The sequence below is a fragment of the Ambystoma mexicanum genome, chromosome 8, assembly GCF_040938575.1.
Source record: "Ambystoma mexicanum isolate Mex_15411 chromosome 8, UKY_AmexF1_1, whole genome shotgun sequence".
In the NCBI taxonomy this organism is placed as follows: domain Eukaryota; kingdom Metazoa; phylum Chordata; class Amphibia; order Caudata; family Ambystomatidae; genus Ambystoma; species Ambystoma mexicanum.
In genome coordinates, this window is record NC_090929.1 from 1,373,146,171 (window position 1) to 1,373,170,244 (window position 24,074).

Below are 24,074 nucleotides of genomic sequence, written 5' to 3' on the forward strand. Positions count from 1 at the left end.
AGATGTGTGCTGCACAGGACACATGCCCGCCCATTCCCATGGGTGCTGACGGACAACCAGTTAGTGACCCTCTATCGCTTGGACTGGCACACCATCAGAGACCTGCTTATCCTAAAAGAAGCTGATCTCAAGTATCATTGCCATTAGTACTGCCCCCGAACCCTTGGTAAAGCTTGTCTCTGTCCTATTCTTCTGTGCAATGGGCGGATTCCAACACACTGTTGGGAAGCTGCAGGAGATGCCCCAGCCAACAATCTGTTGCAGTGGTTGTTAGTTTGAGACACACGTCTCATGGTGTTCATAGCTTGACATGCGCTATGTTTTAGGGACCAGCTTAACTGATGTGTCTGTACATGGATGATCGGTGTGCCAGCAGGGTGTGGTGGTGATGTGACATGCAAATGTGTTTCAGTTCTTGTTACTTGCAGTTCCATGGTAGTTGCATGCTACACCATGCCATTGTCATTGTATTTGGTGTTTAAAGGGGTTCATGCCTTCTATGACTGATGTAATGGCCTGCAGTGTCACATAGATGAGTCATGCATTGTCAGGATTACGGTTGCCTGGATGAATGGAGGTGTGTGCATATCAACATGCTATAATCAACACAAATCAACACAGGTGGTTCTCCCTGGATGCTGGCTCCAACCTCAGCCAAAACCACACCGTCAAGGCCCACAATGTGGGGGATGCTGCTAACCGTCTCCTCCCACGGAGCAAGCTTCAGCAGGTCAACTGTTCCTCCACTGGTGGCTGCTGTCTCCAGAGGTGGATGTAAATGAGGGTGTGGACTCGTGCCTTGCGATCATTCCTCCTCTTCCTCATGTCCTCGCTGTCCCGTGGGACATAACCTCTAGCCACCACATTTTGACTTATGTCCACCCAGATAGCATTCTTCGGCTGCTGGGTGGTCTTGCAGAGTTGTGACCCTTACAAATCCTGACGTGATTGGGCTTTCCTCTGGGGGTGAATGACATTCCTTTCAAGTAGATTTTGAATCGATTGTGTTTTTAAAGATGGCCACCACAGTACTTCTGTTCCACTGATGATGCTATTTCTGCCGGCGGTAATTCCACCGACTGTCATTCTGCTGTGCAGTAGTAATGGTAATTCTACCTATTTTCAACAAAATGAATGTAGAAGCTGTTTTTTTGGGGTGTTGTTCCACAGGCAGTGTTACCGCTGATGGGTGGTATGCACACCCGCCTACTCATGATTTGGCGTCCTTACCGCAAAACTCATAATGAGGCCAAATACCTTACTACATTGCAAGAAACCCTAGGGGAGCAAGACCTACTACAACCCGTCATACATTTTAAATATTTAGATATTTCACCCATCCGAAGAGTTAACAAATTAAATTTAGCATACACGTTTTGTTTCCATTGCTTTCTGCTCCATCACATAGAATAATCACCAACCACATACTTCCATTGAACAAATCGTCATAACCATCTAAAAAAAAGAGCACTGCATACATTAGCATTATCTGACCTGTGCCAGTGAACCTTTAAAAGGCAGTCTTTTCCTCTTAATAGTCTAAGCATTAGGTCCTCAGATTCAAACCATTGCTTATTAGACAGGTGCCACTCTAAATAAGCTGCCCTACACAGCTGATGGTAAAGAACTCTTTCACGTGAACAATGATAAAGGAACACGATTTGCTGTATAGGCGCATTATAAATACCCAATAAATAAAATAAATTCGAATTTCAATAATGATTAAATACATCATGCCTGGAAAGATATTTTAATTAGAGTGGTAGGCTTATCCAAATTGTATATACCGGTGCATTCAATTCCTGTGTGCACTCCAGCGAATGCTGGTCAACACTGGATTGAACAAACTTCTTTCTACCACCACTTGCATTGCAATAAACTTTTCAATGAGGTCACTGTAGACTCATCATTGGATTGTGGTTGTTAAAGTCCCTTTGTTGTATGCCTGGAGCTCTTAGCATTTATAGCAAAGTGATGGCTACATAAGTTGACGCTTTGGTCTTTATTTTACATTTTTTAATTTGTATTTGTGTATTAGTTATAAAAAGAAAACTTTAGACAAACATTCAATATAAAAATAAAATACAAATTCCACAATAAAAACTTACAACTTTCAATCCAATGAATTCATCATTAACTATTACTTTTCAATTCAGTTCATTAACTACATTCAGAATGAAATCAATTAATTAAATCTTATAAAGCCAATTTCCCTGCAAACACTTTCCATACCCGAACGATACAAATGAATAAGCCTTTACTATAGGTAGATACACATCTTAACCAAAACAATGCATTTCTTATGGCCTCTACCTTCTTTTCGCAAGTTTACTACAGTAGTGCACATAGACCGTGCAGGATGTCGTCACATGTGTAATAGATTCTATTTTTTGGGCATCTTGGCATAAATGGCACCTGCGATCCTCTTTTGGGATACCAAGCCATGCTCCTTTGACATCCGATACCTCCAGTCTGTTAAATCTGAGCTGGATAAATAATCTTCTCAAGGATGATGATGGAGCAAGTCTGAAATACAGGTGACGTTTATAAAAAGAGGAGAACATTTGGGCAAAAGTAGATAATGATTTCATTGTTGATACTTTATCATGACTATGGACCCAGTCTCACTTTTCAGGACTGTTTCTAAAGAGTTTCTGAAGCGCTCCTTCAATAAAATCCCACCTGGGTGTCCAAGCTATCAGGAAAAAACATCTTCATTTACATTTTGGAGGGTTTGGAATGTGGCACTTTTATGGCTCACCAGGGCGGTCTTCACAATACCCAATAACGTATTGTCTTTTGCACACATTATTTTAATATAGAGGTCCTCTGTCCTTTATAGTTCAGGCTATAAGGTGGATCTTAAATACCACCTATGAATGGAAACTATTGCTATTGCTAGGATGGAGATAACATGAGAGGAGGGACACACAGCGTATGCATTTCGTTCGCGTATATATCGATTGACTTGCTACTAATTCCTATAGCCATTCCCGCGCACTGCATGTCTCTCACCACTCATAGCGCAGCGTCCTGTCCATCTCTTTGAGCTCGCTTTATGAAGCAGTCAACTGAAACTTTGGCGGCCCGGTGTAATTGCAAAGCAGTCTGCTGAGAGTTAATGGCTTAATTGCAGCTGTAAATCAGCTACTGGTATAATACCCATTTCTTCACAAGTGCCACTCGATATATATCCTTTCCTTGGACTGAAGTCCTGCTGGAAAGAATCATTGACAAAGCCAACAATCGTGGCTGGTGTATAGGTATCAGATAGGCATGTGCGAGGCACTGCTATGATATTCGCAGGTCATCATAACATTTTTGAGCAGTTCAGGTCTTATTGCCAGGTAGTGCCAACACAGCAGTGCCTGGCAAAAGCTTATACCATCCCTACAAAAAAACAAAACTGATGATTATTTTGTTTAGTTTATTTTACTATATTACAGCTGCACGAAACAGCTAGGCGTTTTATACGTAAATATTTCAGCATTACAAAATCAATCAATATCTCCATATAAAAAACACTGCATGCAATAATGTTTGCTTGTTTACATTCATTAAGAAGGTTGTCAGTGTCACACTATAGACATATAGCAAAATAGATGAAGTAGAAATCAATGCCCCCATGAGTCTCTACCAAATCATTTATTTAATAACATTGTCCAGATCTGGTGTGTAGTAATCACTGACGTGTGTCATTCTATAGCATTCGTTTTTTGTGCAGTAGATTTTCCGATGCTGGACTGTCTCAACCACCTCTATACCACATATTCAGCATGTTCTATTATCAATAGGCTCTTTAAACCATGAGCCAATAACTTCCATTATTGGCAATAAGGTAAATTTGAGACATAGGTAGTCCCATCTGATCTTATCATTAGGGAAGGTGGGCATATATAATGGTGATTGATAAGGTTGAGGCGTATATTTTAGATATTCCTTTGAGTGGGATTTCATAGCCAGATCTATCAGGTTGTGTTCAGATGCTACCTCAGCTAAAAATCTTTTTACCAAGGGTTTCTATCCCACTTCAGATATGTCACAATCTGGGGTCATCAGATTTTTTGACCAGTGAAGATTGTTGTACTGTAGCTGCCCAGGGATTGTATTTCCATGCTTCATGATATTAGGTAGAAACACCAACAAAGGTGAATCTGAACACATTAGGTACACAGAATTTATCGGTCATATTCTTTAGTCTGAGATATCAATACAATCTGTTTCATTAACAATTGCTACACACCAATGAAAGAATAAAAAGTAGAAAACGCATGTTTCAGCTTTTGTATCAATATAAAAGCCTGGGCCTAATGGGGAAAAGAACCACTTACCTGGTTCGACCGACAACGCCTGAACAAAGAGACCTGTCTGGAGAGAGAACCTCATACGCTCTAGCCGTGGCGTCCTATTTTCAAAACATATTTCCAGCTAAATGCTGAGGAAAAAGAAATGAGTTGTGTACAGCCCATCTTGAGATAGAGTCACAACTCTCTCTCTTCTCCTCTTTTCCACTTTTGTTCTGTTTGTCTCTTCTCCCCTCTGGTTCTCATCGGGACCTCCTCCTACGTTGGCCTGGGCGGAAGCCCAAAGTTTTAAACTGTAATAAGACGACTCATCAAACTGGATAGAAGGAATTTTCTTTTCTTTTCTTTATGCTCTATCTTGTAAAAACTGTTAATCAGGTGAACCAAGTAAATAAAAAATAAAATAAAAAATAAAAGCATTATATACAAAACCGGATTCACTTATTTCATCAAAACATTATAAAGAAACCACATACATACATTACTATCCCCCATTTTATGATTACATAGCATGTGTGTCGCGCAAACAACTGCACAAAGAAAATGCCTAATACATATAAAAACATTGTTGTTTACTATTATTCTTTCTAATGTATCAACACATAATTCCTACTGTCTTTGGTCGCAACATTCTTTTATTACAACCAAAGGCTACTTCCAATTCTTATCGCCTGTAGTTCCTTATGGTATTTTCCGACAGCGTGATTTCTTCCTCTTGACAGAAACTAGCTACCATTTCTTCCCAGTGCTTTCTAGTAGTGACTACAGCCTAGTAATGTATTGCCCACGTCTAGAGCTCAGCAAACTAGATTCGACCATCGTCTTCCAAAATTCTGTGATACGTCTTCTAATCACTAGCAGTGACCCTGTACATAGCATAAAAACAAAGGGTTAGAAAAGCCACCGTGTTTCATGCTAAAGTATATTTCTAAACAATATTCCCCAATGCCATTACCAACATCTCCTTTGTGGAGCCATCACCCCGTGTTCACAACGCCATAAATATATGCCACACATATATGTCATACCTTAATAATCCCGCACCATTCAAAGGCAGTCACTGAAGCGAGCATGTTGGTAAGAGTCAATGAGGCCTTTCTAATCCCAGTTTCATTTATGGGCAAGATGGACTAATTGTCTCTCCAGTCTATAGGTTATTTCAATAGTATTCTTGCAGAGATATTGGCAGGTGCATCAAGTACAGACAACTTCCTGTAGCTACAGGGATCATTTCTAATCCCATCTTCATAAATGGAGACAGTGATGGTAGGTGGTAGTTTTCCCACTTCTCTAACAGAATACAATACTTTATGCAATGTTTCCCCCATGTAGATATGTCTTGTTGCACCAGGGCACAGCATAGACCTTCAGGTCCAGGTGCAGTAGAGTTCGACACGATTTTAATAGTCATACAATCCTCCCTACATACCTAGTATGCTGCCATCTGGCCACCTTGCATGATTGATATTCTGAGTCATTGATAGGCCTGACTCCCAGGGCCACGAGAATCTACTTCTCCTAGCTTCACAGTGAGACCCGAGCAGGAAGTGTATTGCATGCCCCTTGCCTTGTACTTTTCTCCAAAATGAGAAGTTATAATTGTTGTGAATGCTGCTAATCATGTGCTGCCATTCCCGCTAGCATATCAACCATTTCTGGACGTTTAGCCATTTTTGATATACTTCCTCTTTTGGAACGTACAGGGTGATATCTGATTCTCAGGCTACAAAGACTTGTTCATAATGTGTCTTAATTCTCTCCTAACTCATCTTTTAGCATGAGTGATGTCCACATCACACTTATGTCTATGCAGCCTATTTGTACACGTGTGTCTGGTGTTTATTTCTAAACCACATCTACTCATTCAAATTGCCAACAAATTCATCATACATGTTCATGTATTTCTCACACTTGTGTATAGGCGCGTTATAAATGCCATATCATATCATATCATATCATATCATATCATACCATATCACATCATATGTGTTTGACATTCTGTTATTATCAGAAATATATTCAGTAGGATGTGCCGATGTTTCATCAGTGCCCCTTCATCTCCGGCGTTGTTTGTAGTTCCAGTCTTTGGTTGGCCTGCTCCCCTGGGCCGTCTATCTAATACGGGTTGCATGCAGATTAACGTCCAGTACATCAGTCTTATCGTGTTTAACCCTAGGCACTTGCACACCTCCACAGCTCACAAGACTCAGAAAGTAATCACTTTCCTCCCAGGGACATAATGTCACATCAGTGACATATTGTATATCGTCCCCAAGTAGAAAAATGTAATCAATGGTGATGGCAGCCATATTTGTTATCCTCATGTAATGACCACGAATGTCATTTCTGACATGTCCATTAACCATACGCATCCCCAGCGGCATTAGCGTTTTGTACCATGTTATACCATAGCATTATATTCCCTTTAGGACCCCATAGGTATATGATGAATCTGAATGTTGAGTGTAGCAAGAGTCCACTTTTAGGGGAGAATTTTAGCATGACATAGACCAAAATTGTAAGGCCTATAATGTCCGAATTATAGTTACCAGTCAAAATGAGATCTTCAAGCCCTGATTCACAGAAGCGTTTAATAAGGGCACTATCCCTTATGAAAACTCCCTGTGAATCAGGCCCTTAATCTGTATTTTAATACCATTAGGGAAGTCATGTCCCGGCGGGTCATAGATGATAATTATCATAATTTGTATGTGACTATTGGACAGTCTGACACCAGTCACCAGCCAGCAAGTTCTCACTGTGGATAGTGATTTCACTAATGGCATAACATTGTTTAGTTCTGATGACAAGTCCCCATTTTGGTCTCCCCAAGGCTCCTTTGGTTTTTGGATAGCATTGTGTCCATCAAATAGAGAGAGGTCAGTAATCCAGGTATCTTGTAAAGCAACTATATCACAGTTGTTAATATGTTCCTATAGGCCTCCAGATGTTGTATAGTGTGTGTGTCCTCGAGTGTTCCAGGATAGAATAGTTATAGCATGTGTAGGGTCATGGCCAGATGCCTGCACTAGCTGTGAGCACACTTATAAGCCAATCCCATTTCACCATTTCTGGGCGTCCATTAGTTTCAGCATCGTCAGTATTCATAACGCAAACCTCCCTAGGTCTGCCCTTTGTTACCTTCATTTCAATTCTATGACTGTTATCAATCCTAGGCCTTTTATAATTCATCTCACTATGCAAACCAAGAGTTATAATGTGACAGTATTCACAGCTAGGTGTCTCTGAATAAAGAGTCAGACTGGCCAGGAATAGGTGTAACCACATTTTCTGAAGAAAAATATATGACAGATGTACTCACGTTTTCATCTTCTAATATATCAACTATGTAAAAGACATCAGTCGTGATAGATCTTAATTGTGGCAACACGTGGAAAAAACGTAGCACAAAAGCACAAAAGATCGATTCAAATATATCTAACGGTGTCTCCAAGTTTACTATGACCAGTGCCCAAAGAAAATATGTCAGTAGACCAAGTCCCCTTCCCTATGTTGTTCATATCTGACTTATTGTCGAAAAGGGGCCTGCTGAGTAATAGAGTGCCCTGAGTGTGTGGGTCAATAGTAATGGCAATGGTACTAGAAGCTGTAAGCCTGTCAGTGTTCTTTCTCATTGTTGTTTGTAATTGGGCCTGCTTGTGAAGCTTTATCTGTTTACTCTATATCCAGGTCTGGCTCCTCAAATAGTTCCTGGAGTACCAAGCGTTCCCCAACCATCCCATTTGCAACTGTTTCACATATTTAGTCATTGCAAATTCCCTTGTGTGCTACCGAAGGGCAGATATGAGTATATGCCGCATGTATTATTACGACCTGCATTCTTGTTCTTGCTGACCTTGGTCTTCATAGCTGTCGTATTGTTGTTACTTCTTTCACCCTGCCTCAGTACAAACAGACAAACGGATAATATTTCAACCTCCGTATTATCCGAGATGCAGTCAATAATATTACTCTAGGTGTTGACTTGTTTATTTTGACCCCGCTTTAGTATCATGTAATGCAAATGGAGTATCATTTGCCTTATCTGCATTCATTTCATTATTATATTCCATATTGACAGTTATCTGCAATGTCTGATATAATGTTAATGTCCGTAGTGTTAGCAATACCAGCATGATTTGTCCCTATGATGTCTTTCTCATTATGATTACACGTCACTGAATACTTGCCAGCGCCTTTTATTGTCAGACGTTCTATATTTTGGATGTGTTTACTTTGCAGCACTATTTCAGAGTATATGGATACGAATAATTTGTCTGAAGATGTCATTAAGTAGTGAAGGACCTATAGTTGAGAATTAGTGAACCCACTGTCTTCCATGTTGTCATTGTTAGGAGGTGATGTGGCAATGCTGTCATGTGTAATAAGATTGACAAATTCAGCCTCAAGATCCCTTCCCGCACAGTCATTATAAACAAGTACATGGCCACATGCAAGCACTTCGCTAACCGATTTGGAAACTGTTGAGTTCATGTCATAAAGCTCAGGTGTTCTAATTAAACCTTTGTCCAATATATCAGTATGGCAATGATGAACCACATTGTTGTCATTGACAACTATCTAATGGAATAAACAGTATCCATATTGGATTCAGTCAGCGTACTGACAGCATCATTGCTGACTGGGGTAGGTTCACGTCATCCGCGGCATCTCCTATCACATTAGCAGTTTGAGGTTCCAGTTCAGACGCTAATGTCTCTTGTGTATTCATTATATCATGAGCTGTTAGGAAAGATGTTCTCTTTGTTGCTTTCCTCCATAGACTTCTATGCAACACCCTTTCTTTTTGTTTGTTTTGAACGCTGTCCTGACTTTTTGGGAGGTAGGGAAAGCCTTATGCTTTACTTTTGTTGCCCGTTTTACTCATTCTTGTGGGGAAACAGATCAGTCCATAAGACTATCAGTAGTGAGAAACTATAGGGCCTCATTACAAGTCTGGCGGTATCCCTGTCAGTGCTACCGGCGATTTGCAGCCGGACATGCAGTATTTACCAGCACCTGGCTTGCTGGTAACACCGGTGGATTACAACCCCGGCGTTCCGGGAAGTCAGGCGCCAGTAAATTGTAAATCCCCTTTCCCATAGGACTCAATGGGAATGGGGATTACGGAAGCACCGGCACCGTTAATAACGGTGTCAGTGCTTCCGTGAAACTCTGCCGGCGTGTGCCATTCCACCGCTAGGTCTGACACTGGTGGGCGGGACGGCACTCACCCGCAGAATTGTACTGTGCTGGTCCGGTAACAACAGTGCCAGTCGGCTTACCGGCATTGTTGTTACCAGACCGGCATACTCATAATAAGGCCCTTGAAGAATGCCCATGAATTTCTTGTATTGTTACAAATGCCTACATCACCTTACAGTGAAGTGCGGTTAAGATACTTTGTATCCTTATAGCTTTTTATATAAGGGCTTTTGGGGTACTTTAACAATGTGCTTAAGACAAGCTGGTGGCAGCAGAGACATTTTCGCCATTTTGGAACATTTTACTCGTGCACATACGCAATCTCTGTGAGGGACTACTAAAGATAACTAGCATCCTCAGATGGCTGCACCACAAGTCTTTTTACTTGTTCTTTGGTCACATTGTTCTTTGGCCTTCTTTGGGCCTTCTCAGGTAAGGAAATACATTAGATGGACTGGTCTTACCTGTGGAAAGCTGCGGCTTCCACAGGCTAAGGGGTGGTTTATGTGTGGCTAGAGGAGGGGGCTGGCACTGTCATGTCCCAATCCAAATCCCTGGTCCCTGAATGGCTAACTGGCCAATCCAAATCTTGAATAAAAGAAGGGATCCTGCAGGCATTCAACAGATCATTATTGGAGCCAAGGCCACTACAAACAAGTGCAGTCCCCTTACTACCTGAGGATGACCAGCATCGACTACAGTGCTATCCCAGTGCTATCCCAGTGAAGCCCTGCTCCTCTGTCCTGATCACAATAAGGCACTTGTCAATGCTTCAGTCCCTGGAACAGTGAGAACAACCAGTCCAATCTCTGCTCGAGGATCTGCGCCATCTGAGGTGTCCCTGGACCAACCAGTGGACTGAACAACTCTCCCATGGGCCACCTCGCTGCAGCGGCCGCCATTCTGATTGCACCCATGGACCTTGGAGGATCTTCAACTTGAGTTACAAATTGCCTGGTCCCACATGTACAGCCATCTTGCATGAAAGGAAGCTGTGCTGGGCCTGTTCCTTTGTTTATCAGTTTAAGATTGGCTGTTGCCGCCTGACCGTGGTGATTCCCATTTCAACCCTGTTTCTTAGATCTCTGGAGGTGTCCTGAGGAAGTCTGCACTCTGCCAGTCTCATCTTTCTTTGTTTGGGTCTTCTACTGGAACCAATTTCTAAGCACTGCGTCTGACCAAAACTAAATGATTCTATGTCATTTCTTCAGCATGATTTTCTGTACGAAACATTTTCAATGAAAAAAATCATCAAAATTGTTTCTTTTTTATTTTGGGGGTTCCACCCTCCAAGCCTGCATCCCCTATATTCTCTATTCCTGACCCCCACCCCTCATATGCACTTTTCCACCCCACCTATTTTTCTTTGAGTTTTTCGTTGAACCTTTTTCATTAAAAAACTCAGTGAAAAAAAGACAGTTGATGAAAGGAAGTCGTACCAACTAAATCCTGTGCCCAAAAGTGGACTTTGCAACAGTGACCCGTGGGCCTTCCTCAACGGTACCAAGCACCGGAGATTGTGTCCTCAACGGATTCTCGAACACCAGCAGAGGTCTCTAAAGAAACCTGAGTCAGGGGGACAAGGTCCAGGATTCTGCCCCAACCCCTTTCCTCCCCGTCCTCATTTCCTCATTAGGGTTACGCATAAAGTACTATCTCTAAATCACTCTTTCCTGACTTTGGTCAGGGGAGGCCTCGTCAAGGATCCCTTCCTAGGGATGAGATTGAGTGAATGTATTTATCTGAAATGTATCTAACTTTCTGATTCTTATTAGTCATAACCACTAACATCCCCATTCTCTTCATAAACCTATTTGTGAAGTATGTACTTTGGAGCTGATGACTTGCTTTGCGCGCTTCATGGAGTTTCTGATTCATCGCTTCAGCACAGTGGGTAAAATGTATGTACTCCTCTGGTTGTAGCGGAACCAGCATTTTAGGGCAATTGAAAGGGTCAAGCGCCACAGTCACCACCAAGCTAGGTACCTGCAGTGAGTCCACGTCCAGGAATTCACTGAGCAAAGGGCGAGTAGAAAACTGATGATTTTATTGTGACTGGTGAATGATGTTGATAGTGGTGTCAAGTGAAATGTGCTGACATTGGCTTTTTTTTTCTCAACAACATTTGTGTGGTGCTGCAATACATTTATTTTTATATTTATGTTCATGAAAGTGATCTGATTTCAGAGTAAAGTGCTACTGTTTGCTGACTCCACGCACCGAGGAAAGGATTGCATCTGTTGTTCTTGGGGCAGATGAAAACAACCACATAGGAATTTGAACATCCAGTTAATCGAATATGTGTCAAGACATGTGCTTTACAGATTGTGGTCTGCATACTTTGGCGCCCGCTGACGGAATTTCAGTGGTATCACACAGTTCATATATTCCCACAATATAAATATGGAAACGTTATTCCATCGATATCCCAAGATGCAATTTTTTTTAGTTTGAACCATCGACAGCCATCATGGAGGTTAAAGCGTACAATCCTCGAACAACATGCTGTTCTTTAAATTGGCATGTTATGCCATTTAGCGAGTTATGCAGCTGTGCCTTTTTGGTTACCGACCCTCACCTCTGTATCACGATGGCCCTGACTGCATATTGGGGCTCTACCATGATAATTGATCTAGATCGGGCCCGCTGAAAATGCAAGGATCCATTTAAATACGTGTCTAAAGTGAATGCACATCTGTATTTCAGAATTTACAACAGTCTGCCTGAGGTGAAAAAGAAACAAGAAGATCAGCAAAAGAAGGTGGTTTTACAGAGCAACCGGCAGCGCGCGGAGCTCTTCAAGAAGGTAACAGAAAGGATGGATGGTGCGCCGCTCCACGTTGAGAGGAGAGCTTCGCTCTAGGCACTTCGTCAGTGTGCCCAGAGAGAGCTGCTCTGTGGAGCAGAGGATGATTTATATGTGGTGTAGAGTTAATGATCTACAATATGTGCAGTAACAATAGAAAGCGGTGTAACACGTATGCTCAAGTCGCCCCAAGGTCCTATTTGAACAGCTTAAGAGCATTGATGATGCATTTTTATGCACGGACATTGTACGCCTACTCTGACTTTACACATGATTCCAACAGTTTTTTCTCAAAATGCTTAACACGTGTACTCCTGTTTCATGAGTGTACAGCCCTCCTCAGGCCTTTGCTCAGGTGTGTTTACATACCTTAAGTTGCACTGCCTCCCCTAGGATACTGCTTTGGCTGTTCCCAGGATAAGCCCGCATTTCAACGGCTATTCAGTGCACAAAGTGTATGGGCCAGATTTAGAATGGTGCAATCCCGTTGAAAACAGTTGTGTAAATCAGGCCCTATGTATTCGTACAGAGTGTGCACATTCACGTCACTTTTCTGTGCATTAGATGCGGTATCTTTCTGATTGTGTAGTGGTTTGCAGTGTATGCAGTGGAGTTGTTTTTAAGCATAGAGCCTACTTCTTCAAAGGTTTGTGAATGAGTGTCAAAGTGAAAGCGCTCAGGTTTCCGATTTTGGTGGCAATGATGAGCCCTTATTCTGAATTCAAGGCAAAGAGGTGGAATGAGGAATTATGGTGCATTGCACCCATTTCCGTGCACAGAAACTGTTATTGCTGTGATTCCCGGCTAGTGTGCTGGCTGGTGAGTGAAGGTTAAGGATGCCTACTTACCCAAATAGACTGAGTCCATGGTGACATGAATATGACAGAAATGGTTCCCACCTCACAACAGATCTTGTTCCTCATGAGTGTTATTATTATTATTATTATTATTATTATTAATATTATTGAGTGCAGACCTAACTTCAGGAGGAAACAGAGTACTTTACAATCATAGGGGGAAGAGCACAGTGAGGGAACCAAAGGAAACGGTATCATAGAGCTAACACAGGGTAGGGGGCAATTGGCAGCAAGGGATCTGCAAGCAACAAAGGGAGTAAACTGTGAAGAGCAGATCATCAAGCCTCTGATAGTGTGGGGAGTGGACCTAGATATTAGGGAGGAGCCATTCCTTGAAGAGGAAGGTCTTGATCGTTTAAGAGTCTTGGAGGGTATGCTTTGAAGCACTTTCATTTTTGCTAGTGGATTTTAACTTTCCATGGGAGGAGCCATTCCATGAAGAGGAAGGTCTTGATCTTTTTCATGAAATGTAGAAGTAATGGAGTGAGAATGATGCTGATGGAGAGAAGGTTTCAGCGTCTTGGGCATAGAGAAGGCCTGTCTTCTGGTTCCTTCCTACGCTGCCAGGGTTCAAGTCTGCACACGTTACTATTAATTCTGATGGATCTCAGGCCTCTGGAGATGCTGAGTTCTCAGTGAGGTAGCTCGGGGACTTCAGGGGGACAGCCTTAGATGATGCAACAGGATTTGAAGATGATGCAAGCATGCAGCTGGAGCCTGAGCCGTGTGATGAGTCATGCTGGTATGTGTAAATCAGATCTCAGGAGTCCAGGGTAATTGCCGGAAAGCCTTCCAGAGGGGTATTGTCACTATCAAACACTTGGACAGCGGATCGGAAGTTGTTTTCTGGGATGAAGGACTAGATTTTCCACAGGAGAGAAAGTTGGCACCAACCCATTTGTGTCTTCCTTGCTATGTGCTGCTTGAAAGTGCAGTGTCTGCCAATGTCGAACCAAAGGGACTTGGCACAGGTGGCCAGCTGGGGTGTGAAGCCCTTGAGGTTCATGGCAGAGAGCCAGGTCTGGATGTCAGTGTTTGGTGTTATTGGTCAGCAGTAGGAATTCAGTCATGGTACATGTTCCATCATCACATTTGAGCCCACAGGATCATCTGTTGTTTTGGGAAGCAAGAGTCTTCTTTCTCTCCATAAATGTGTTTTCTTCAAAGTAGAGGCACGGCGGGGGGACTGGCGCCAGCATTCACAGAGGTCACCCTCTAAATTGTGCGGTACCAATGTGGGACCTATGCTGTTTAGATATAGGGTGGCATGAAAATACAGTGTTGTCATACTTCTGTGCCTTCTGCCAAACTTATGCAACCAGGGATGACACAAAATCTTGCCAGGACTGGCAGTGGCATTCCATACCTGCAAGGAAAGTTTCACACTGACTTCAGATTCATACTTTGACTAAAATTGCTCTGAAGAGAGAAATTGAATCAACGATTGGCTATACTAGTTTCCTTCTATAAATTCCTCATCAAAAGTGGGACCCATGCCACGTGTCAGTAGGCCTCCAACGTCGAAAATGACTGCAAAAAAGCAATGACTGTAATTCTATCCAGAACCTTAGCTCGCCTACTCTCATTTGGGGTCTGATTATGTTTAAGTTGCTGAGGCTATGTATTATGACAGTTTGCCCTGATTCATAGAAGTGTTTTACAATGGCGCAACGCCATGGGAACACGTTCTGTGAATCAGGCCCGATGTGTTTACTCTTCAACTAGCTTTGATAGAACCTTTCAAGCCTTTGATAATACCCCTACAGAAGTGCCGAGCTGAGAAGCAGCCTCCACATCAGGGTGGCGCCTTCCCATTGTGGCTGCAGTCTTGTGAAAATCAGCACCATTTGCTGCTGTTTTTATAAGAAATGCTTCATCGGGCGCCCCCAGTTAAATGAAAAGTGTAGTCGTGACATTGTAAAAAAGTTAATAAAGATCAGTACAGATTGTGCGAATGCACAACTGTACAAATAACCACATAGCATCATATTAAATTACAAAGGACATTAAATAGCAGGACAATCTCTACGTACTCGGCTATTAACAACACCTTTCCCATGGAGTCAACTTACTTTCAGATTAGCATAGTACATTTATGAATGGGATTACACAGGCTTGTCATGCATTGCACATCAGTGGAGTAACTTCACTATGCCGGCATGCAGTTTACGGAACTGGAAGAAAGTAGTCTCTGGCGTTGGTCACATTGTCAATGGAAACTTGCATTTCTATGGAAACTCAAAATAGGGTGTTCATTACGGAAACGGTGAAATGCCCTCAATGCCAAAAACAGTGTTCGCCATCTGAGCAGATCAAAAGTGGAAAACTGGTGTCTAATTATGAGTATTCCGGTTGTGGAATTGAAAGTTAGCTCATAGCACGCAGGAGCGAGGCTGTGAGTACTTGCCAAGGTCCCTGATAGCTGATTTTCCCCTGATGAGTCCTCATCTGAGGCCTTATCTGAGGTGCAAAGAATGATGTGCATTCCTGAGCATTTCAAAGTCCCTCAGGTCAGGGTGCCCTAAGGTACGCTGTTTCCCTGTTCTCTTCACATCACTCAGCTGGCTGTGTGCCCTTCAAAGGTTGCTGGCAGCCTTTGCGTTGCAGTGGGGTATAGACTGTTGTACCCGGTAGTTGTTCCACCAGTGAAAACGGTGTAAATCAAATGCCTCATTACGACCCTGCCAGTATGCTAGCTGTAAACCCGCCAGGATACCAGCAAATGCTATTACCATTTCTGGCACTCGGTCCAGCGGTATTGCTGCTGGATTACGAGTGCCGGAGTGACGTTGCAATTCCCCATTCATGGAATCCCTAAGGGCTACATGGGGGGATTTGCTGTCATTACTGGCACTGGCAATACCGGTGCTAGTAATGACAATATATTTTGCCGGTAATGCGCCTGCCTTTTATCTGGAGGTAACACAGGAGTCCCACCGGCGAACCTTTAGTCGGCCGGTCTGGTAGAGTGCTGATATACGTTTATATGTATACCAGCACTTAATACCGGCATGGTCGACTCATAACAAGGCTGATTGTTCATAAAAAAGTGCGAGTGGGATACAGCCTTTGCCATACATGTCCATGGAGTCTGCCTGCCTGTCTGCCTCAGAGAATGAGGGCAACAATTGCCAGAACCTGAAGGAGCCTGTTTGTGACGGGTGTCTTGAATCAGTTCTGAATTCACACCTGTAGAGAAAGCCCAGGAAGAAACATAATACAGTAAAATGTGTCAGCCTCCCAATTATTGGTTGTCCAAGAACACATTGCATGAATACAACCCTGGGATTGTGAGCTGAGTCTCCATCTGCTCCCAATCAGCAAAAGTACCAGTACCTTGTTTTAAATGGGGACACATTCTGAAGAGAAGAAGATTCATAGCCAAAGAGGAATCACGGGGAAACTCTGCTCCAAGAACCGTTCTAATGGCAAATATCGTCCCGGTATCTGTGAATACCAGACTTAAATCAAAAAGTCATGAAGCTGGGAATCCCTTATGTTGATTAGCCAGAAATCTTTGAGTCACAAGAATTAAGCATTCACTGTTCCTTTGAAAGTCTTGCTGCATAGCTCTAGTTTAGAACATGACATGACGAGGCACAAGCTGCGGACATCTAAGGTGCATATAATCAACAGAGTCAGAGACCTGTGGGTTTAAGCTAAAGCTAAAATTCAAGTTACAATATGTGAAAACCACTAAAATAACATTAGAATTCCCAAAAGTGTATCTGATAAGATGAATTGACTCTTCTGGACACCATGGACCTCTCCATGTACTGAACCAGATAGTTGCAATGTGCCATAGCTCCAGGAATTCCCATTATCTTTGGCAGAGCAGCATCACCGATGTTCCATCAGCAGTCCTTCTTGCTTGAAGATCCTCTTCATTACAAGAGCTATTGCTAGAACACCAGATCTAGAACCGCTGACATCGATCTCTCACCTTTTGAGGAAGTGAATGTTGACAGCCTGTAGCTGGACACAGGTGTAGATACCAGCTTGTGAGGACTGACTTTGGAAAGGAAGACAATGGTTTGCAAAGCAAAGTCAATTCGTGTTATTTAACATTGGGGGACACTATAGAATCAGAAACAGTATCCTGCTCAACCAGCCAAAATCTGATCTATCCCTCCAATTGATTCATATGGAACGCTAAATCCTAGGTAAGCCAGACAAGTCATAAAATAGCCCTGTGGTATGAACTGGCGAACTTTGTATAAAGAACCCAGTAAACGTTTGACATTCCAAGTGATGTCAACAAGTAGTGTAATGACCTTGGAGACGTTCTACACCTGCATAGCTTACTCGTATTCTACCCAACACCTTTAAATGAGCTTTAACACAACATAAAGTCTATGTTCATGAATATCCTTTCACCAAAGTAATGCTGTTTTACCCTGCATTCTCATCCACGTTGCTCCCCTTGGGAAAGTGGATACTGGCTGTTCAGCCGCTGCTATCTTTAGGCAGAACACGCAACACGCAAGGATAAACTGCTTAAATCTGTTCCCCACTTAAGAAATCATTGAAGAGAGAGAGGAGTTGGAGCCTATTTTGAGTTGTTGTTAATATTGTAAAGAAGAAGACATTATACAAACACTTTATTATATATTGGTGGAATGTCACGCTTTAAGCTATCTATTTTACATTTTAACAACCTAATTCAGGACCATACATTCCTATTAGAAGGCTTAGTTTAGCAATTTAATAGTGTCATTCACAAATCAAATGGATGGAGACTTGCTGCTCTACTTGCTGCTTTAAAGGAACTGTTCCCATGATTGGAACCGTCATTTCAAAATAAAGGAGACTTAAACGTATTTTAACCTGTAATCATGTTTAAAGCTTGCTGCGTATACTGATATGTTTAATAACTGTTTAAACATGTGATGTGTTCATGAATTGATAACATGTACTTCCTATTTTTATAAGTAATCTTGTGTGTGTCATAATATAAAGATGCTGTTTTTTGTGAAAAGTTCCTTGTGAACTATATCACTAATAAAAAATAAAAGAATTAACTTCCTACTTTTGGGAAGGGGACCCTACCCTCTGAACACAGAAGAGCCCTCGTAATAGTGGTATCTCAAAGCTCAGCAGGCCTTTCAAATATCATCTGTTGTTTACAGACTATGTGAATTATGTGTTTGGGGTATTTATCTCTTGATGTATTTTAAATCATTCTGCACGCATCTAACACCGGAAGACTGCGAATTAGGTGTTGAATACCTCCTAAAATGTCCCCATTATTGTACTTCCACCCAAATGTGGCAGCTACCATTTTTTTTTGTCACCCAACCTCGCAAGAGGTTCTGTCCAGTGACTCCAGTGAAGAGATGTGCTAGAGTACCCACTTTAATTGCATGTTAATAAGATGCAGGGGTGTAACAACAAGTATGAGACTATGGGCCTCATTACAAGGTTGGAGGTAGCTCCATGGTTGACTCCAAAACCCTTCCGACTCCGTCCTGGTGAATGGAGCAATTACCGGTCCATTCCGAGGTCGGAGGGACAGGTAATTCCCCATTCACCAGGGCCATTCCCCATTCCCATTGAGCCCCCATAGGGCTCAATGGGAATGGGGAAGGCGCTAATAACGGTACCGCAAATTGCGGTACCGTTATTAGCTCTAGAGTCCCTTTGCGGGTCCCGTCCTTAACTCCTGGAAAAACCAGGCGTTAAGGAAGGACCCGCAAAGGGAACTCGTAGTAGAGAGGTAAGGGATTACCGGCACAGTGCCCTTACCGGTGCTGGTAATCCCTTACCTCCCACCTCATAATGAGTCCCAACTGATACAGCGTTGGGGTTGAGCAATGTCTACAAGGCTCATTAATGATCATTCTTTGCGTTTGGTCACCGAGGAGCAGCATTTTACTTTGCGATACACGAACATGGAGTATTTCAGAAACACAGCATGCACTCGTATTCTTACTGCATGCAGTGTTTCAGAAATGTAAGGAATTTCAGCAATGGTTTTGAAGCCCTAGCGGTAGTGAAGGCTTAAGGGCGGGGAACTCCTACTGCATGATGCATTTCAGGGAAAGCAGTTTAGTACCCAGAAATCACTCGCCTCTGATCCTAGTTCCAGAAAAACTCCAGTAACATTCGCTTATGACATTTCTTTAAAAAATAATGTTGTTAGGCAATGTGCGCACATGTCTCTGTTTTAGTGTGCGGCATGCAGGCATTTCGGTCATTTTCGACATACTTTGTGGGATCATTGTCGTTTTGAATGTGTTTACATGTGATGTTCACAATTATGCACAGGTTTGTAAATACTGGATGTTCTTTCCGGCTCCTCATTTCATATTCTTCTCGTTTCCTAGAAACTGCTGAACCGAGTACTTCATCGAAACATGGACTGACGAAGAAATTACACGTTTACCAGATGTCTAATGAAGATTCCCACGTTGTTGTGGCTTTTGCTATCGAGATACATTTTCTGTCACAATCTTAACACTATTCATGTTGAATTAATCGTTCCCAAAGCACATGTGCTTTTTTAAAGTATCCTGTAACATTTGCATTAATATTTTTTGACTTTGCATTACGGAAAAGGGTGAAAGAATAACTCTTTTGTGAAGAAAAATTGGATTATAACCTTTACGAAAAGCATTTGGACAATGAAGGTAATATACATGTTCCCTTTCACTGACTACAGGTATTTTTTAGTTAGTGATGCTGCTATAAGCAGCATATGTTGGCTGTTGTTTGACTTGCCTTTGCACCTTTCCCTTGCACCATCTGCTTTCTGTGTGTGGTATGTATGGCAAGCAGCTGCATGTGCAACTTTATGCTGTCCTTTAACTGTGCCAACATTTGCTTCTTCTGACTACTAAAAGGGCATCCCTTTTCTCAATGTCCATATATATTCAAAGTAGCATAACACATCCATTGGGCAATAGATCCCCACTCAATGCCAGAGGTAATTGAACATGAGAACTATGTTCATTTACTTGATCATTTAAGGTTCCATATTTTTCATTCGCACCTGGGGAAGGGTGCTCAGCCAATCAGATGGCTGGAAGAGTGGACGAGAATACACAGTCCACACCCGCTGTTCCAGCCACCCGAAGCCCTTCACTGGGTGGTGCTACGATTTTCCTTTCTTTTTTCTAACGTGGAGAGGCAACATGGAGTGCTCACTGTTGCCTCCTTGCTTCGCTTTGGGCCTACTAAAGCTCAGGCTAGCGGGACATTAAACGGCATGTACGCCCCCCAACCAGGGCATGAAAGCTACATTAAACCCCTGTGTGGATATGGCATCCAACCAGGTTGCTCAGAACCCAGGTTTTACAAATCAGTCAAAGCTTACCAAACTGACAGCTGATCACACCAGTCCTCTTTCGCCTGGCAGCCATGTCTTGCATCTAATCTTCTTCCACGGGTCCTTGTCTCACTCCCTTACCCCCTGCACCCAACTATGCTATCATCTGACCTTTCCATCAAATGCCCCCTCCTGAACTGAATCTTTGGCTGGAATGACACTGGCTTTCACTGTCTTCATCCACTACGGCTCCCTGCTCCTCTTTGCAGGCACCAACGCTCACACAGAATGAACATAGAAGTGGAACTCTGCACAGAGCCCTGTGCTCTATTTTCAAGGCAGACATCATCTGGGTAATTTTTTATTATTTGCGTGAAAAAAAATGCCAATGTTTTCACACAAATCACTGGCCCTCACCGCCCATATTGGGTGATAACGACCTACTGTCCTGGTTAAAGGCCCCAGCCAATAGAACGTTCATAAAACCATCAAAGACAATGGGCCTCATTAGGACCCTGGTGGTATGGGTTTAACGGTGCAGTTAAAGGTGCCGGCGCCGTTAAACCCATACCGCCCTATTACGAGGTTCCCTCGCGGGACCCGCTCTGGACGTCTGGTCAGACCAGACGTCCTTTGCGGGTTCTGCAAAGGGGACCAGGGAGCTAACAACAGCGTTGTTAGCTCCCTCCCCAGTCCCATTGAGCCCTATGGGGGCTCGAATGGAAATGGGGATGGTTCGGGTCCGGGATGGGGAAATACCGGGCCCTCCAAGGTTGGAATGGCCCGGTATTTCCCCATTCGGGGAACACGGACCCGAGTTTGGAGGCAGCTATGCCTTTTTAAAAGCATGGCTGCCTCCGAACTCCTAATGAGGCCCAAAGAATAAACACCAGGCATTAACCTTCTCACTACCTGGACATTCAGTTGCTCTTCGATTGTCCTCCTTACCTGCGTACCTGCATCGTCTTCTTCCCTCATCAGATTTGTACAGGTGAAGCAGATGCAGGGAATGCGATCATTCCAAGGGCAGAGTTGGCTGTCTGCCATCCAGCAGAGGCCTCTACTTTCTAAGTATACTATTAACCATGGGCAGAACATACCAGCATACAGGATAAATGTGGTCAATCACATACACTAACGTCTGTGACCGGGAATCTGGATATGCGTCCCAGAGACACAGGGATGTTGGCCACTTGTGTCTTGCGGATTATTATTTGCTTCTAGAATATTTTGCACTCACAAGGGGTCATTACAAGTTTGGCGGAGAGGTTAAATTGCCAGTAAAAATTCTGGTAAATCCGTTGCTGTCACTTTTACTGCCCCACCAAACTACAGGTTTGCCAGTGGGGGTCACCTGATTTACCTACAGCCAAGAGCTGGTGGTAACTAAGGCCCCCACCAGCAAAAAATGGCAGAATTACCGGCACCAGTAATATCAGTGCTGGAAATTCAGGTGCTTCCCCCCATGGAGTCCTGTTGGACTCCATGGAATTGGGAACTACCTATAATATCAGGCAGCGGGAATGCTAATTCCGTTTTGGTGGTAACCTGCTGGATTTCAGTAATGACCCCCATAGTCCTTACTGGTCTTTTAGCCTTATAGCCCTCTTGGTCAGATATAATTCCGCTACTTGTCCTTTACCTCTATAAACAAAATTTTCTAAGGCAGTGGTAGGCATTCATTTATTGCTCATTGGAAGCAGAACTGATAACAGAACATATTTCAAAAGGGATATTGAAAGCGTTCATGATCAATGAAAATAAGCATTGCCGACGCTTCGGGGGAAACAATGAACATGAACGAGACACATTATAAAGAGTATCAGAAATGTGATTGCCACGGTTGAAATATATTATTTACAAATTACTCTGATTTCATTTGGAGAACATGTTCGATCAATGCATTTAGATAGAAAGCTCACAATTCACACATTGCAGTGGGCCTCAATGAAGAACTTTTGTTAGGAAGCTCATTTTCAAAAACTGTAACCAGAGAGAGGCTACATTCAGAACACTGGCTGGCACCTCGTTTAATTACACTACTAAGTATGTATTGTAGCAAGCATCCTGGTGTTGGGGGCTGAGGGGCAAAAATTACTGGTAATGGCCCACAAGCCTGAGCATATCCAGTCACGAGAGATGCGAGGCACTCTGCAGGGCCGTTACTTGCCATGTACACAACCGTGACAAAGGGGTGATAGCTATTCACACCCTGGGGTCCCTTTCGGGGTGAGAACAGTTGTGCCTGTTTATTCTATGGAGGTAGGCTCCATGCATATTGTGCTAGCCCAATCACCAGAGAAAACAAAAAAAGATGTCCGCCACTCTAATAAAAAGGGGCTGAGTCCATTTTCCATTTCTGTTGCTGTGGGGAGAGACAGGAAGAAGTTGTGGAGACAGAGACGGGAACACCAACAGATAGGTAGGGTGGGGGATGATGTGTGAGGAGGGGAGAGGTTGGAGCTCGAGCATGGCTGGGGTGGGAACAGCGGCCAAGGGCAGGCACCTAAAGATATCATGGCACCCGGGGAAGGGCCTCGGGTGGCTGGGAAAACATGTGCTATATACTGTCAGATGTTCACTGCATTTTCAGCCACCTGATAGACTGCGTGCATTTCCCCTGGGATGAATTGAGGAAGAACATTGAGATCTTGAAAAGATCTTAATCCAACCAAGGCAACCATTAAAGAAGTAAAACCGAACCAAGAATTAATGTTTCCTTTTTACGGACGGAGGGGCAAAGTTTCTTAAAGCTGTGTATCTTAACCGTTTTATAATAAAATAATGCTTGCAACTATGTGTTTACTTAAAGACATAGAAATAATTGTGCACAATATGAAGTTGAAAAATACATTAAGTATCATCAAGTTACCAATGATGTTCAAGGTATTATGTTAAAGATACAAATATGCCTCCATGAATTGCAGTGTTCTTTCTGAGCTGAAGTGTTCTGATTTCTACCTGTCACATTCTGCTCTACCACGCATTGCATTTTGATGATTACTTGCTTTATGTCTTTCGATCCTGACATATCAAATTCACATTAGAAAAATGTGTTCATTCTGCTTCCCCTCTACTTTAAAAAGAAATGATCCATGAAGCAGGAAAATAAATGTAATTTTTAAAAATATATTTTCAGATGTTGGGGGAGAGGAATAAATGTAATAACAAACATGTGCAAATGAAATGGTAAAAGTATTAAAAATATATCTATAGAGTTAAATTATTTATAGTGGTGGCTGGTGTATTATTTAATTGGAGGGGCGTAACTCTATCCCATGAAAACGTGTAAGCGACAGAGCTGAGCGAGTGAGCCCGAACCAACCAAGAGGTGTTTGGGTTCTTCCCCACAGAATATTTTTCAAACAATAAGTTAAAATGGGGCATTTTAGAGCACACTTTCTGTGAATAATTGGCTTAAAAGTCAGAGGGCCTCATTACGAGGTTGGAGGTAGCCTTGACGGTAAAGCCAGCAAGGCTACCTCCAATCTGGCATCCGGGTCCGGCACTCGCGAAAGGGCAATTAACGGGTTATTCTGGCCCAGCTGGACCCGGTAATTGCCCTTTCGTGGGTGCCGGGCCCGGTACGTCCCCATTCCCATTTGAGCCCCATGGGGCTCCATGAGCTCAATGAG

At 42.9% G+C, this 24,074-nt stretch overlaps 1 protein-coding gene across 2 annotated transcripts in view; it reads left to right on the plus strand.

Moving 5' to 3' along the window:
* C8H10orf90 (chromosome 8 C10orf90 homolog) overlaps positions 1–23,665 on the plus strand; it is a 1,136,825-nt gene extending 1,113,160 nt beyond the window's left edge. For both annotated transcript variants that reach the window (XM_069611487.1, XM_069611488.1), the window contains exons 8-9: positions 12,216–12,315; positions 19,499–23,665. In XM_069611487.1, the coding sequence (XP_069467588.1) occupies positions 12,216–12,315; positions 19,499–19,537 (139 nt within the window). In that variant the 3' untranslated portion in view covers positions 19,538–23,665. The remainder of the gene's footprint in view (positions 1–12,215; positions 12,316–19,498) is intronic.
* The last annotated feature ends 409 nt before the right edge of the window (positions 23,666–24,074 follow it).